The 15,505-nt window shown below is 38.7% G+C and overlaps 1 protein-coding gene across 1 annotated transcript in view; it reads left to right on the forward strand.

Annotated features, from left to right (window-relative positions):
• Nucleotides 1-729: 729 nt before the first annotated feature.
• BBS7 (Bardet-Biedl syndrome 7) overlaps nucleotides 730-15,505 on the forward strand; it is a 54,601-nt gene continuing 39,825 nt past the window's right edge. The window contains exons 1-3 of the mRNA XM_006866274.1: nucleotides 730-765; nucleotides 3,412-3,477; nucleotides 13,961-14,023. Of these exons, the coding sequence (XP_006866336.1) occupies nucleotides 730-765; nucleotides 3,412-3,477; nucleotides 13,961-14,023 (165 nt within the window). The remainder of the gene's footprint in view (nucleotides 766-3,411; nucleotides 3,478-13,960; nucleotides 14,024-15,505) is intronic.

A 15,505-nucleotide genomic window follows, 5' to 3' on the forward strand; every position in this document is an offset into this window, starting at 1 on the left:
AAATGGATTTTCAAAAATCAGTTATCATTTCTAACACAGAATATATAAATAGATCATTCATATAAGCAAAAACTCTTTGGGATATTCAGTTGTTTAAGAGTTTTGTACAGGAGTGCTGAGGACAAAAAGTTTGAGAATTCTATTTTAGAATAATGTTTATAACGATGGAGTCTAACTTTCTAAATGTCGTTTGGTGCAGTTGAGTCAGTTCTGCCTCATAGCCACCCTGGGTATGGTAGCTGGTGAGTTTGAAATGACTTTGTGGCTAGTAAACCACTGCTTATCCTACAGCACCACATCAGGACAGATCAGAATCTACCTGGGCCTCATCTGTGCTCCACACTGCAGGGGAAAAGACAAGGCCGTGCGAGGGACGTGTTAAGGTTGAGTGGGGGTAGCGGAGGCAAGTCTGTATCTCTTGAGTCCCTGAAAACCACCTTTCCGTTGTTGTCTCACAGACCTTGTCCTCAGTTTTCCCCCACCAGATTTGAACAATTGCAGGCAGTGGGCGGGCCAATGGTATAAGGGCGGGGCGTATTTTCATACTGGGGCCAATTCGCGTGAACGTGCTTACGTCACTCCCGCTGCCCTGACGTCCTTCCTTTGCATCTCTCTCAGTAGCCGCAGTATCTGGGGTTGCCGCTCCAAGCAAAACACGGGCGTCCTACGTTTCTGCGCCTATTCCTCCAGTCTTGGCCCGGTGCTGCCCGGCGCATTAGTGCAGCCATCATGGATCTGAATTTAAACCGAGCGGATTATTTACAGGTGAATCTCAAGGGGTGGAGTGGGGCGAGTGGCGCTGAGGAATGACTTGTCTGTCTGGGTCTCCTTTGGGTGCTGGCACTGGTACTTAGCTCGGCTGGGTACCGCCCTTCTGTTGATGCTGGTAGGTCCTGTTGTGTATGATGGCCCCACCAGGACGGAATGTGTTTGCACACGCCCCCGAGGAGCTTGTGCCTGCTAAAGGCGCTTGGAAATGCTCCTGAAGCATCCGGTACCCGGATTTCGCCTTAGTGCCCTTCTCCATGGCTGCAGGTACCTGTAGGCCTGTAGCTCAGGAATCTCCATCTCTACCTGGTACTTCTCTCGAGACCCAGACTTTTGTTCCTCACTTTGAGCTAGACCCCACCAGCCAGATCATAATGAATGCAATGACCACATATTATTGAGCATCTAGTTTATTTACAGAGTTTAACATCCATAAACAGTTGTTGTTAGGTGTCAATGGCTCTGACTCATAGCAACCCTATACACAGAAGGAACAAAACACTGACGGATTCTGTGCCGTCCTCACACTATTATATTTGAGTCCATTGTTGGAGCCACTGTATTAATCCAAACCGTTGGGGGAGGAGCCTTATATTTTGGCTGACTACTGCACTCCTGGTGTGGCGCTGTAGGATCAGCACTGGACTTTGAACCACAAGTCTGACAGTTCAAACCTACCAGCTGCTCCTCAGAAGCTCTATATAAGGTCTCTGAGTTCAACTACTCCAAGGCATTTAGCAACAACAACTCCTTTAAACAGCATGATGTCCTCCAGGGACTGGCCCCTCCTGACATGTCCAAAATACAGAAGACGAAAACTCTCCATCCTTGCTTCTAAGAAACCGTCAGGCTATACTTCTAACAACATTAGATTTAATTTTTCCTGCAGTCCCTCAGGCTTTCAATATTCTTTGTCAGCATTTTAATTGAAATGCATCAATTCTTCTCATCTTCCTTATTCATTATGCTTTCACAAACATATTGAGGGATGACCATGGCTTGGATCAGACAGACCTTAGCCCTCAAAGTGGCATCTTTGCTCTTTAACACTTTTAAGAGGTTTTTTTTGGCAGAAGATAAATTCTCATGAAAATGACTAATCCTCATAAAAATTCCGAAAATGTATAATCTTACAGGTAAGGATCCAGGGTCTCAGAGAAGGTAAGCAGTTTTCTTGAAACTGACCAACCAACGCATCTTCATATTAACCCTAAAGAACAAAGTAGAACGGCCCCATGGGGTTTCCAAGGCTATGAATCTCTGTGAAAGCAGACTATCACAGCTTTCTCTTACCTGCTGGCTGGTGGGTCCCAACTGACCTTTTGTTAGCAGGCACTTTAGCCACTGTGCACCAGGACTCTTGAAATTTGATTAATAGCTAAAAATTATGGAGACTTACTATTTGAAACAAAGTCTTGGATTCCACAGTTAATGTTTTTTCTCTTATACCACATTGCCTCTCAGGATTTCTTTCAGCTGTGTCAAAGAAACAAACTTAGAATTGAGTTCCTTTTCTCCCTCTTTCCCAGTCATTCTATTTAGGTTAACAATACAAATGTTTGTCCAGTCAACCCTAAAGTTAGAAATTTGGGCATCATGCTAGGTACTCCCACTTTAATACCTTCCACATTCAACTGACCATTGTATCTTCTTTCTTTTCTCTCCCAAATAGTCCTTCAGTCTGCCCCATTCCATCCCTGTCTATTATTCCCAGTTCAGGTTCTCATTTTCTCTTGCTTAGGTAATTGAAATAGCCTTCTGATTGGGTTCCTGACCTCCAGCTTCACATCCCTCTAAGCCATATTTTATATCATTTGCTAGATTGATTTCTGAAAATCCAAATCCAAACAGGCTGCTACTTTAAATATAATAACATTCCCTGGAAAACAGAATAAAATCATGGATTTATGTTACATGCAATTTCTTTTATGATCTTTTTTCTCCAACTTCTCTCTCATTAGCCCCATCCTCACCAAAGTAGGTACCACTGGTGACAGTTCCCAGCTGAACAAGCCATGTTTTCATCCTTCCTACCTTATGTAAGGAATCCTGGGCTGATGCTGCAGGATAGAGTGCTGGATAGCAACATCAGTTTGAACCGCAAGGTCAATAGTTCAAACTGAGCAGCTGCTCCTTGGAAATCCTATATAGGGGTCATTATGAGTCAGAACTGACTCAATGGCACTTAACAACAACCACCTTATGTAAAATAATCTTTATGTAAGCTAGATTGGATGTTATGCCATCAGCATGTTCGGTACTTTTGTTAAATATATTCTATTTCATTTTTTCCAAAAATTTTAAATCGCTTTACCAAACTCTTTAGTTGAAATTGTAAAAGACAACTTCTAAAAGTATATATCTTTTTGTGAGGCACCTTACCAGTAATGCAACATAATTGTTTTTGGGTTGACAACTTTACAAGATCAATTTTATTATTTTTGGTTATTTCCCATAATCTCACTCATGTGGCATATTTTATTAGAAAATAAGTTTGTCACTCATAATAGTAATTATTTCATATCACAAATTGAATAAAAGAGAGTCACCATGATAGTAAACTGCTGATTCCATCTCTGATGTAATAACTTCAAATTACAGTGTATAGGAAAACATTTACCAAGTGTTGGTGTGTTTTCTTAGGTGGGAGTAACCTCTCAGAAGACTATGAAGCTACTTCCTGCCTCAAAACATAGAGCTACACAAAAGGTACTGTATAGATGCTGTTTTACAGTGGGAGATTTCTTTCATCATTGGTAAGTTACTCTTTTAAAAATGCTAATGATAAATTGGAAATTAACTTCTTTTTATTTGAACAGAGGTTGAAGTACCTAATGACATTTATATATGATAATTTTCTTGTATATTATAATTATTATGTATCATTAGTACATCATTTAAGTAAACCAGTAAAAACCCACATTCCATTTTTTCCTGGTAATAATTCACTCTGTGTGTACCAGATTGTATATGTGAAAAAGGAAACAAAAAACACAATAGGATATGAAGAAAATGATCTCTTTAACCTTCCTCATATTAAGAGGAATTGAGATTTTTTTAATTGAATAATTGAATACAGACATTTGTATTTAACTGACAATGTTATTTTTGCATGTGAAAACCTTTTCTTGACTTTTTATAATGTGGTGTCATAAAATAGCTGTCCTTTGTGATCAACTTATTTCACTCAGCATAATTTTTAAGAAAAAACAATTGTATTTTCCAAAATAAAATTTAGCAAGAACATGGTATTGCTGTATATGCACATCTCCTTAATGACTCGTATAAGAGAAGGCAGCTGAATTCTCACATCTGTTTTCTATATTCAGTTTGTTGTGATATGTAGTTTTGGTTGAAGTATTGGAAGAAAATCTGACTCATGTAGACACATAGTTGAAAAAAAGCGCAAGTATTTAAATAACTTGCCCAGGTAATTATAGTTTTCTTTATTTGCTACTACTCCTGACTTAATAAGCAGTAGTTTCTTTCTTTTTTTTTATTTTTATTTTAACTTTTTATTGTTAATTGAGTGAAGGTTTACAGATAAGATCACCACTTTTACATTCAACAAATCATACACTTTGGTTCATCTCAATGATAGCAATCCCCTCCATGAAACAACAGTTATTCCACTTCCTCCCTGTGTTTACCCATGTACAAATATCCTCTTTCAGACTCTGATAATTTTGTGGGGATATAAATACATATACATATATATCCCATTCTTCCTCCCATACCCATACAGTCTGTGTCTCTCTGTTCATGTGTCTACACGCAGAACACTGTTGTTCCAAGGTTATGTATATGTTACTATTTACCTCTCTTGCCTTTAAGGGGAGAAGGATGGAGCTTTCTGCTCCTGTAAAGATTTATAGCCTCAGAAACCCTATATGGTGTCGCTATGAGTCAGAACCGATTCCACGGCACGAAACTAGCCAACCTTTAGCCCTTGCATACCTCCCTGTGTCTTCACCTGTTTTCATCATTCTTCTGCTAATCTCTTTCTTCTTGTATATTTTCCACCCCATCACATGAGTTAACATGTGTCCACCCTCTAGCCAGTGAATTACTCTCCCCTCTTCCCAACCCAGTAACCATCAATATCTTGTTTCTTTTAGTATGAAAACCTTTTCTTGAGTTTTAACAATAGTGGTTTCATACAATATTTATCGTTTTGTGATTTACTTATTTCACTCAGTATAATGTCCTCTAGGCTCATCCATGTTTTGAGATGTTTCATAGATTTATTATTATTCTTCAACATTGCACAGCATTTCATTGTGTGTATGTACCAAAGTTTGTTTATTCATTGATGGACATTTAAGCTATCTCCATCTTTTTGCTATTGTGAATAGTGCTGTGATGAACATCAGTGTACACATATCTACTCATGTCCTGCTCTTATTTCTTGTGGATATAGGACAAGTAGAGGGATTACTAAAGAGCTCTGGTAGCATAGCGGATTATGACCTGATGTGCTAACTGAAAGGTCAGCAGATCAAATCTTCCAGCCACGCTGTGGAAGAAAGATGAGGTTTTTTGCTCCTGTAAAGATTTACAGCCTCAGAACACCTATGCAGGGTCACTCTGAGCTGGAACCGACTCCATACCACATCACCACCACTACCCAGAGAGATTACTGGATCATATGATATTTCTATAGCAACCCTATGCATATATTTCCATATTGGCTACCTAAATGTATTCTTTGATGAAATGTCTGTTCATGCCCTGTGCCCATTTTTTAATTGGGTTGTTTGTCATTTTCTTGTAGAGGTGTAGTATTCTATAAATTTTAGAGATTAGACACTTGTCTAATAAATTGTTGCAAAAAACTTTTTCCCAGTCTGTGGGCTCCCTTTTTACTCTTTTGGCAAAATCTTTTGTGCACTTAAGTGTCTAAGTTTTCGGAGGTCCAGTCATCTATTTTGTCTTCTGTTGTTTGTGTGTTTTTAGCAATGTTTGGTAGTGTATTAGGCCAGGTATTAGAGCCACTAAGTTGATCCCTATTTTTTCATTGATGATGGCTGCGAACCTTAAGGTCAGCAGTTCAAAACTACCAGCTGTTCCATGGGAGAAAGATGAGGCTTTCTGCTCCTGTAAAGATTTACAGCCTTGGAAACTCTGTATAGGGTCGCTGTGAGTCAGAACCGACTCCACAGCACATAACCACTGTAACCATCAGGCTTTATATTTAGGTCTTTAATCCACATTATGTTTGTTTTTGTGTATGATATGATGGCGTGAGATATGGGTCTTGTTTCATTCTTCTACAAATAGATTTCCAGTTCTATCAGCGCCATTTGTTGAAGAGATTCTCTCTTTCCCTTTTAATATGTTCTGGTGCTTTGTCAAAGATTAGCTGACTGTATGTGGATGTAATTACTTTTGGGTTCTCAATTCTGTTTCATGTATCTCTATATCTTGCTTTGTACCAGTACCAAGCTGTTTTGACCACTGTGACTGTGTAGTACATTTTTAGATTAGGAAGTCAGAGACATCCAATTTTGTTCTTCTTAAGCAGTGCTTTGCTTATCCAAAGTCTCTCCCCTTTCCATATACATTTAGTGATCATTATTTTCCATCTCTTTAAAGAATGATGTTGGAATCTGGATTGAGATTGTGTTATATCTATAGATAAGCAGTCGTTTCTTAAAAGTTTAGGTGCAATGTGGAGTCTGAAAACATGTTGATGAACTTTTCATATCATCTGTTGTTACATTAAAATTCACCAGCCAGTCTTGTACTCTGAGTGAATTTTTTACACATGCAGATTTTATTGCATTTTGCCAATAGTGATTTGAGATTATTGGTTCATGGAGTTATATAGATTTTCCAAGTGTTGACATATTCCATTATAGAATATGTTTTTAAAAGATATTTGTTAATATAACTACTGATGTTATTAAGTATTGAGAAACTGTCAGATCTCAACAGCAGACAAAATCTTCCCAAATACAGATTTTCACTTGAAATTTCATATCTGCCCTTTGAAGTGACAGGTTAATTTCTTTATTTCAAGATAATGTCTGTAAGTACCCAAGTGTTAATAACTACAGTTGTTAGTTGTTATTTTAAGTTAAAATAATGTTTCTTGAAAAAAGTTCAACTCATAACTGAAAGTTACAATCCTTGAGGGTTATTTCAGTATGTACCAGAAGTGCTTTGTGCTAATTTCCTGTTCCATCATACTAAATATTAAAAAGACAAAGGCTTAATAAATTTAATATTTTTTACTATTTCATTGTTGCTGCTGTTGGTAAGTGCTGCTGAGTCAGTTTGGACTCATGCTGACCCTATATAGGGTTTTCTAGGAGCATGCCTGGTGTGTACGAAGCACCAACTTTATAGTTAGCAGTCTATTGCTTATCCTTCAGCACAACTTTTATGTGAAACTGGCCTTTTTTTAAATCTTATTTTTCACAATCAAGTAGTGATGAAAATTTTGCTAAAGATAATTTAAAAATGGCTGCTAGAGTATATTGACAGGGAACTGCCAGAGGTTCAAGCTGGATTCAAACGAGGATGTGGAACAAGGGATATCATTATGGATGTCACATAGATCTTGGCTGAAAGCAGAGAATACCAGAAAAATATTTACCTGTGTTTTATTGACTATGCAAAGGCTTTCAACAGTGTGAATCATGACAAGCTATGGACCACATTGCGTAGAATGGGTATTCCGGAACACTTAATTGTGCTCATGAAGAATTTATACATAGACTAAGAGGCAATTGAGCAGAACAAGGGAACACTGAATGGTTTAAAATCAGGAAAAGTGTGCGCCAGGGTTTTATTCTTTTACCATATTTATTCAGTGTACGTGCTAAGCAAATAATCCAAGAAGCTGGATTATATGAAGAAAAATGTGACATAAGGACTGGAGGAAGATTCATTAACCACCTGCGATATGCAACTGATACTACTTTGTTTGCTGAAAGCAAAGAGGGCTTAAAGTACTTATTAATGAAGATTATAGACCACAGCCTTCAGTATGGGTTGCATCTCAATGTAAAGAAAACAAAAATCCTTACCACTGGACCAATAAATAATATCACGATAAATAGATAAAATTTTGAAGTTGTCAGGGACTTCTTTTTGCTTGCATCCACTACCAACACTCATGGAAACAGCAGTCAAGAAATCAAACAATGTATTTCATTATGCAAATCTGCTGCACAAATCCTCTTTTAAGTGTTCAAGAGCAAAAATACCGGTTTGACGACTAAGGTGCATCTGATCTAAGCCATGGTAATTTCTGTTGCCTCATCTGCATTTGAAAGTTGGACAATGAATAAGAAGACCTTAGAAGAATTGATGCAATTCAGTTATGATGTTGGAGAAGAATATTAAAAGTGCCATGGTCTTCCACGAGAACAAACAAATTTTATGTTGGAAGAAGTACAACCAGAATGCTCCTTAGAAGCCAGGATGGTCAGACTTCATATCTCACACTTAAGACATATTATCAGGAGGGACCAGTCCCTTGAGATGGACATCATGTTTGGAGCGTCAGCAGAAAAGAGGAAGACCCCCAATGAAATGGATTGTCACAGTGGTAGCAGCAATGGACTCAAACATATCAATGACTGTGAGGATGGTGGAGGACCAGGCAATGTTTTATTCTGTTGTGCTTAAGGTCTCTATGAGTCGGAATTGGCTAGATGACACCTAACAACAGTGAGTAATAAAAAATATAATGGCCACTGGTATACAGGAAGTCCCTGTACTATGAAAAAGTTCCTATCCTAAGACTATCTTTAAGTCTAATTTGCATGTAAGTCAGAAGAGTTAGGTACTGTTCATACATAAAGTCAATCAAATGTTTATCTTAGTCTATAGTACATAATGAGGCGCTCTGGTAGCATAGTGGTTATGAATTGGGCTGCTAACCTCAAGGTTGACAGTTCGAAACTACCAGCTGTTCCGTGGGAGAAAAATGAGGTTTTCTGCTCCCGTAAAGATTTGCAGCCTCGGAAACCCTGTACAGGGTCACTATGAGTTGGAACCGACTCCATGGTACTTAACAACAACAATATAGTACATACATAATGTGCCTTTGATAGGATAAGCTCCGGGCTGCTAACCACAAGGTCAGTGGTTTAAACCTACCCCTGCTCCTTAGAAACCCTATACAGGGTTGCTGTGAGTTGGAACTGACTTGACAACACTTAACAACAACATGCATAAGAAACATTAAAAAAAAACACTTTTTGATGCACTAAAACATCTTTTACATAATATAGTAATAATGTTTTAATGTGTATTGCAAAGTACTGCCTACATGTTATTATGAATCATTTGTATATACTTCAAAATTTTAATATAATAGGTTTTACCAGGTTGCATGGATTTTCATAGCCCAGGACTATCTTTAGTTTGGTGTCATTGTTTTGATTCTTACCAGTCATCAGCAATTATTTTAACCCACTGGTGACTTGGTGACTGGGGTCCTGGTGTCACTGTAGCTAAACAGTCATCTGAGACTCAAAAGGTCAACATTTTGAATCCACCAGCCACTCCATGGGAGAAATATGTGACTGCTTTTATAAAGATTGTTGTTCAGTGCTGTTGAGATGGTTCTGACTCTTAGCGACCCCATGTACAACCAGAATGAAATTGCCTGATCCTGCACCATGCTCACAATGATTGTTATGCTGGAGTCTATTGCTGCTGGCTCTGTGTCAGCCCATCTTATTGGGGGGCTTCCTCCTTTTCGCTGACCCTTCACTTTAACCAAGCATAATCTCCTTCTCCAGGGACTGGTACCTTGTGTCACGTGCTCAGAGTATGAGAGATGAAGTCTTGCCATTCTGCTAATGACCGAAGACCAGAGGATGACACCAAGAACATCATACAGGAAGAAAGTAAAAGTCATTACAAAGACAGGAAAGAAAGAAAAGACCGAATGGATCTCAGAAGAGACTCTGAAACTTGTTGTTGACTGCAGAATAGCTAAAGATGTTGTTGTTAAGCACCATCAAGTTGGTTCCGACTCATAGCAACCCTATATAGGGTTTTCAAGGAGCAGCTGGTGGGTTTGAACCATTGACCTGAGGTTAGAAGTCCAGTGCTTATCCTATGGTGCCACACCCTAACTGCATCTAAAGTATAAGGGGAAAAAAATGAAAGAGCTGAACAGGAGCTTTCAAAAGGCAGCTTGAAAAAGCTAAATCAAGTATTGTAATGAATTATGCAAAGACCTGGAGTTAGAAACCAAAAAGGAAAGAACATGCTCATTATTTCTTAAGTTGAAAAAAACTGAAGCAAAAAATTGAAGGCTCAACTTGCAATATTGAAATATTCTCTGGGTAAAATATTGAATGATGCAGACAGCATCAAAAGAAGATGGAAGGAGCTGAGAGTGAAGCATCCAGCTGATATGAAGTGAGGGGAGATGCACAAGAACACCCAAACTTGCAGATAGTACCCATTTGACCTAGCCTCAATGGCTTGATAATCTGAACTCAAATAGAGGTTGATAAAAAATAAAAATAAAAAAATTTTTGATAAAGGAAATGAGGGTAAACTGCTATAATTTAATGAACTTGACCTATACTTGATGTAGTTGCTCAAAATACCAACAGAGAGGGAAGGAGTCTCCACATTAAATATCTATGCTATCCCCTCTGTACACAGGGTAGATAGGGACGGGCAACCTAGACATTGGCTACCTAAAATGAGGGCGCAATAAAGGCATGAAGTGACTGGCTTATAAGGTTTTGAGAGGAAGTTTAGTTTAAGAATGTGCGGGGAAGAAAGAATCCCCACTGAATATAGTTTTCATCTTGTCTAGATGGGTCTGGTTAAAAGAGATGGAGATAAGATTCTTATGATTCAGTAGTGAATAATTGTTATCATGACTAATTGAGACTGTCACAACTGTAAAGGTAGAAGTTTTGTAACAAAACCAGGGAGTAGTTAGTCTTACAGTCCAGAAACAAAGGACCCTAGGACCATCAAGGAAGAAGAGCACAAGCTGAATGCGAGACCTTATCCAAATAAGCAGTGACACCAGAGATGGAGGCAGAGATGGGGACATGGAGAAAGGGAGTACCTGAGGATTCTAGATTCATGGGAAGAGAGGGACTTAGAGCTGGTGGCCAGGAGGCAGACTTGCAGAATGTGCCCTTTGGTTGTTTAAATTATTATGTGCCTGAGTGTTAAAAAAAAAAAAAAAAAGGGTAAACTGAATTGAGAGAAATACTGTTAACTGATGATACATGGAGGGGATTATAATCATTGTAATGAAACAAAGTATATGGTTTGTTGAATGTAAAACTGATGATCTGCCCTGTAAACTTTCACTCAAATCACAATAAAAAACTTTAAAAAAAAGAAGATGGAAGGAATACACAGTCCCTGTACCAACAAGAATTAGTTGACACTAACCATTCCATGATCAAAAGTAATGGTATTGAAGGAAGAAGTCCAAGCCTCACTGAAGGCGTTAGCGAAAAAATAAGGCTCCAGGAGTTGACAGACTACTAATATTTCAAAAAATGGATGCAGTGCTAGAAGACAGGTACCTGCCAGTCGACTGGAAGAAATCCATATTCATGTCCATTCCAAAGAAAGGTGATCTAGCCAAATGTGGAAATTATTCAATAGTATCATAAACATCACACATAAGTGATGTTTTGCTAAAGATAATTCAAAATGGTTACAGCAGTACATTTCTAGGGAACTATCAGAAATTCAAGCTGAATTCAGAAGAGGATGTGGAGCAGGGGTACATTTCCTGATATCAGATGGATCTTGGCTGAAATCCGAGTATACCAGAAAGATGTTCACTTGTGTTTTATTGACTATGAAGAGACATTTGAGTATGTGGATTATAACAAATTATGGATAACCATGTAAAGAAAGACTACTTAATTGTGCTCATGAGGAGCTATACAAAGACCAAGAAGCAATCATTTGAACAGAATAAGGGAATACTGCATGATTTAAAATCAAGAAAGGTATGCATCAGGGTGTGTATCCTTCAACCATTTTAATTCAATCTGTATGCTGAACAAATAACTGAGAAGTTGGACTACATGAAGAATGAGGCATCAGGATTGGAGGAAGATTCATGAACAATCTGCAATATGCAAATGATACACCTTTGCTTGCTGAAAGCAAAGGAACTTGAAGCACTTAGTGATGAAGACCAAAGACTAGAGTCTTTAGTATGGATTATCACAACTGGATCAATTAGCAACATCATGATAAATGGAGAAAAGATTGAACATGTCAAGGATTTCATTTAACTTGCATCCACAGTGTCCATTGAAGTAGCAGTCAAGAAATCAAATTGCTTATTGCACTTAGCAAATCTGCTGCAAGAGACCTCTTTAAAATGTTAAAAATCAGATTCTAGACCCTGAGGCGTCTTTTTCCGCCTGTGGATTGTGCTTCCAGTGCGAAGGTCAGGGACAAGATGCTGCCCCTGGTGCAGGTCTTTCCACTCAGCAAGCTTGCCTGCTGCTTTTCCCTGTTCCTCTGCCTGGCCTACGGAGCCAAGCTCTACATTTACCTAAAGCCTCGGGCAGAGGAGAAGCAGCAGCAGGATGAACCAGAGCGGATCGCCAGGGAACTGGCTGAAGCCCAAGACACCAGCATATTAAAATGAGATTGGACGAGTTGACGTTTCTCCTCAAGCAGCAGTGACGACTAAAGTTTCCTATGTTGTAGGACCCTCCAAAAAAAAGTTAAAAAGCAGAGGTGTAACTTTGAGGACTAAGGTGACCCAAGTCATGGTATTTTTCAGTTGTCTCATATGCATTCAAAAGCTGGATAACGGAAGACTAAAGAAGAACTGATGCATTTAATTATGGTGTTGGTGAAGAATGTTAAGTATAACATGGACTTCTAGAAGAATGAACAAATCTGCCTTGGAAGAAGTATAGCCACAATACTCCTTTAGAAGTGAAGATGGTGAGACCTCGTATCACACATACTTTGTGTACGTGTTATCAGGAGGAGAGACCATTTTCTGGAGAAGGGCATCATGCTTGGTAAAGTAGATGGAAATCAGGTAAGAAGCAGCTCAATGAGATGCATTCGCACAGTGGCTTCAGAAATTGGCTCAAGCGTAGCAATGATTGTGAGAATGGTATAGAGTTTTACTCCATTGTACAAGGTCACTAGGTCACTATGGGTCAGAACTATCTCGATGATACCTAAGGGCAACAACATACATATTTATATCTATGACCTTCATTGGTTTTCTCATTTTTGGAATCCAGAACATTAAACAATTCTCAAAAAGGAAAATAACAAAAACTTGATTTTATAAGAAGACATGCTCTTTGGCCGTTGATTTTTTTTTAGCTTTCTAGAGGGGTTACAGGAGGTCTGGTAGCATAGTGGTTACGAATCAGGCTGTGAACTTCAAGGTCAGCAGTTCGAAACTACCAGCTGTTTCACGGGAGAAAGATGAGGCTTTCTGCTCCCATGAAGGTTTACAGACTTGGAAATCCTGTATAAGGTCGCTATGAGTCGGAACCGACTCCACGGCACATAACAACAACAACAGAGGGATTACACACTCTTTTGAATATTTGATCAAAGGTTTGAGTCAGAGTCAACTCTACTGCAGTGGGTTTTTTTTTTAATATATAAATTTCAAAATAACTTATTGACCACATGTTAATTGTTGAAGTTGGAATTTATTATAGTATCCTTGAAATTTTCATTTAAAAAATGTTTTAAATTATCAACTAGGTCAGTTGTAACTTTTTTTTAATACTTTGCTTTGAAAGTAATCTTAGTTCTTATGCTCTATTTAAGAAAAGAAATTGTCACCCTGTAATTTATGTCCTTATTTTCTTGTTCTCTTTATATTTTAGAATCAAAATTATATAGTCAACAATTTCCACAATGTTTCTTTTTTTGTACTTTATTCATTCTTTGGAGAATTTTTGTGGGGAGGAGGGCAGGGACGATGAGAGCTTTTCTAGGTTATCTGATCTCTACTTTTAAATAGCTTATGTATTAACAGCCTTATTTTCCCCATATACAATTTATGTTGTTAAGTACTGTCAAGTTGGTTCTAACTCATAGTGACTCTATATAGAGTTTCCGAACCACCACCCTTGCGATTCAAACCAACCTTGCAGTCCAGTGCTTATCCTACAGTGCCACACCAGAACTCCACGATTAATAGGGCACAAGAATAATTTTAGGTCTCTTGAATCTATTACAGGTGGTTATTGGAGATCAAGATGGGGTAGTTATGTGTTTTGGAGTGAAGAAAGGAGAAGCAGTGGTAAGTATAGGGTTTTTTTCCGGAAGATAATAATTTAAAAAAATGTTTTGATGAAGAAGAAACTCACTACTTACTGAATAATCTTAGGTTCAAAATTTTCTTAAATATATATAACATTTGTGAGGATGATGCCAGGACCATGCAGTATTTTGTTTGGTTGTGCATAGTCACTATGAGTCAGAACCAACTTGACAGCTCCTAACAACAGCAGAAGTGGGATTTTAGGGAAAGAATATGAGGCAGCATACAACACAGAAGTCATGTGTAGCTAACTGAATAACACCTTTGGCATCCTGTTTTGATGTATTTGTTTTCTATGCTGTGTAATAAATGAACTTAAATTTAGGGGACAAAAATGAGCAGCATATCATCCTTACCTACAGCACTCTACTTCTCAGCTGGGTTTGATATTTCATTGCAATGGCCACACAACTCAGACACCATACTCACAGTTAGGGGCTTTTTAGGGAAGTTGTTGCTAAGTGCCGTTAAGTCGGTTCCGATTTACAACGACTCAGTGTAGGGTTTTTGAGCAGCAACTGGTGGGTTTGAACTGCCAGCCTTATGGTTGGTTTGCATTCCAGTGCTGATCCTACAGTGTCACACCAGAAGTTTATTAGGGAAGTTAGCAGGGTACAATTCAGGCTCAGAACAGGCATCATTCTTCCAGCTTCTCCGCAGCCTTGTTCACACATATGCCTCTCCCTGCCTAGCCCCTGTTTAAGCTCTTTTAAAAGCTGCTGATAAATGTTCACAGGACACACCGCTCCACCCTAAGCCTCACCTGAAAGCACTTGATTCTAGCTCTGTGGGCCAGCAAACCTTCCTCACCCGAGCAAGCCTCCTGCCCCAAATCATTTGGTTGTACTTGCACCTTGGGCTGGGAAGTTTACCACTCTCTCTGGTGCTCTGACTCTTGGTTCTCCTGCTGCTCCTCTGCAACTTCCTTGGTGTCAACAACTTTCTGTCCCTGGGTGGAGTTGGTTTCATGCATAGGGATCTCAGGGTCCAAAGGACATGCTCCACTCCTGGTTCTCATTCTTTGATGGTAGTGAGATTCCCCCTCCAGCTTTCTGAGATGGGTCCTTTTATACCCATGTTGGCATCCTGGTGTGGTGTTGTGGGTTAATGTGCTGGATTGCAAAGTCGGTTTGAAACACAAGGTCAGCGGTTCAAGCTAACCATCTGCTCCTTGGGAACCCTATACAGGGTCACTATGGGTTGGAACCGACTTGATGGCACTTAACAACAGCATAACCATGTTAGAGTTACAGTTTTTACAATCTCAGTGAACTCTGTTAATAATCATTCACCGCTGAATCATATTATCCTGTCATTAACTTCTTTCTCCCACCTTCTCTTACTCAGACCCATCAGGAAAATTTGATTGTGGGAATTTACAAAAACTCTGGCTAGAAGAGACATTAAATAATATCTGACACACTTAAAAGAAGCCCATCTACATATGTTATCTTACAGTTT

This window comes from Chrysochloris asiatica, unplaced genomic scaffold, assembly GCF_000296735.1.
Source record: "Chrysochloris asiatica unplaced genomic scaffold, ChrAsi1.0 scaffold00088, whole genome shotgun sequence".
NCBI classification, from domain to species: Eukaryota; Metazoa; Chordata; class Mammalia; order Afrosoricida; family Chrysochloridae; genus Chrysochloris; species Chrysochloris asiatica.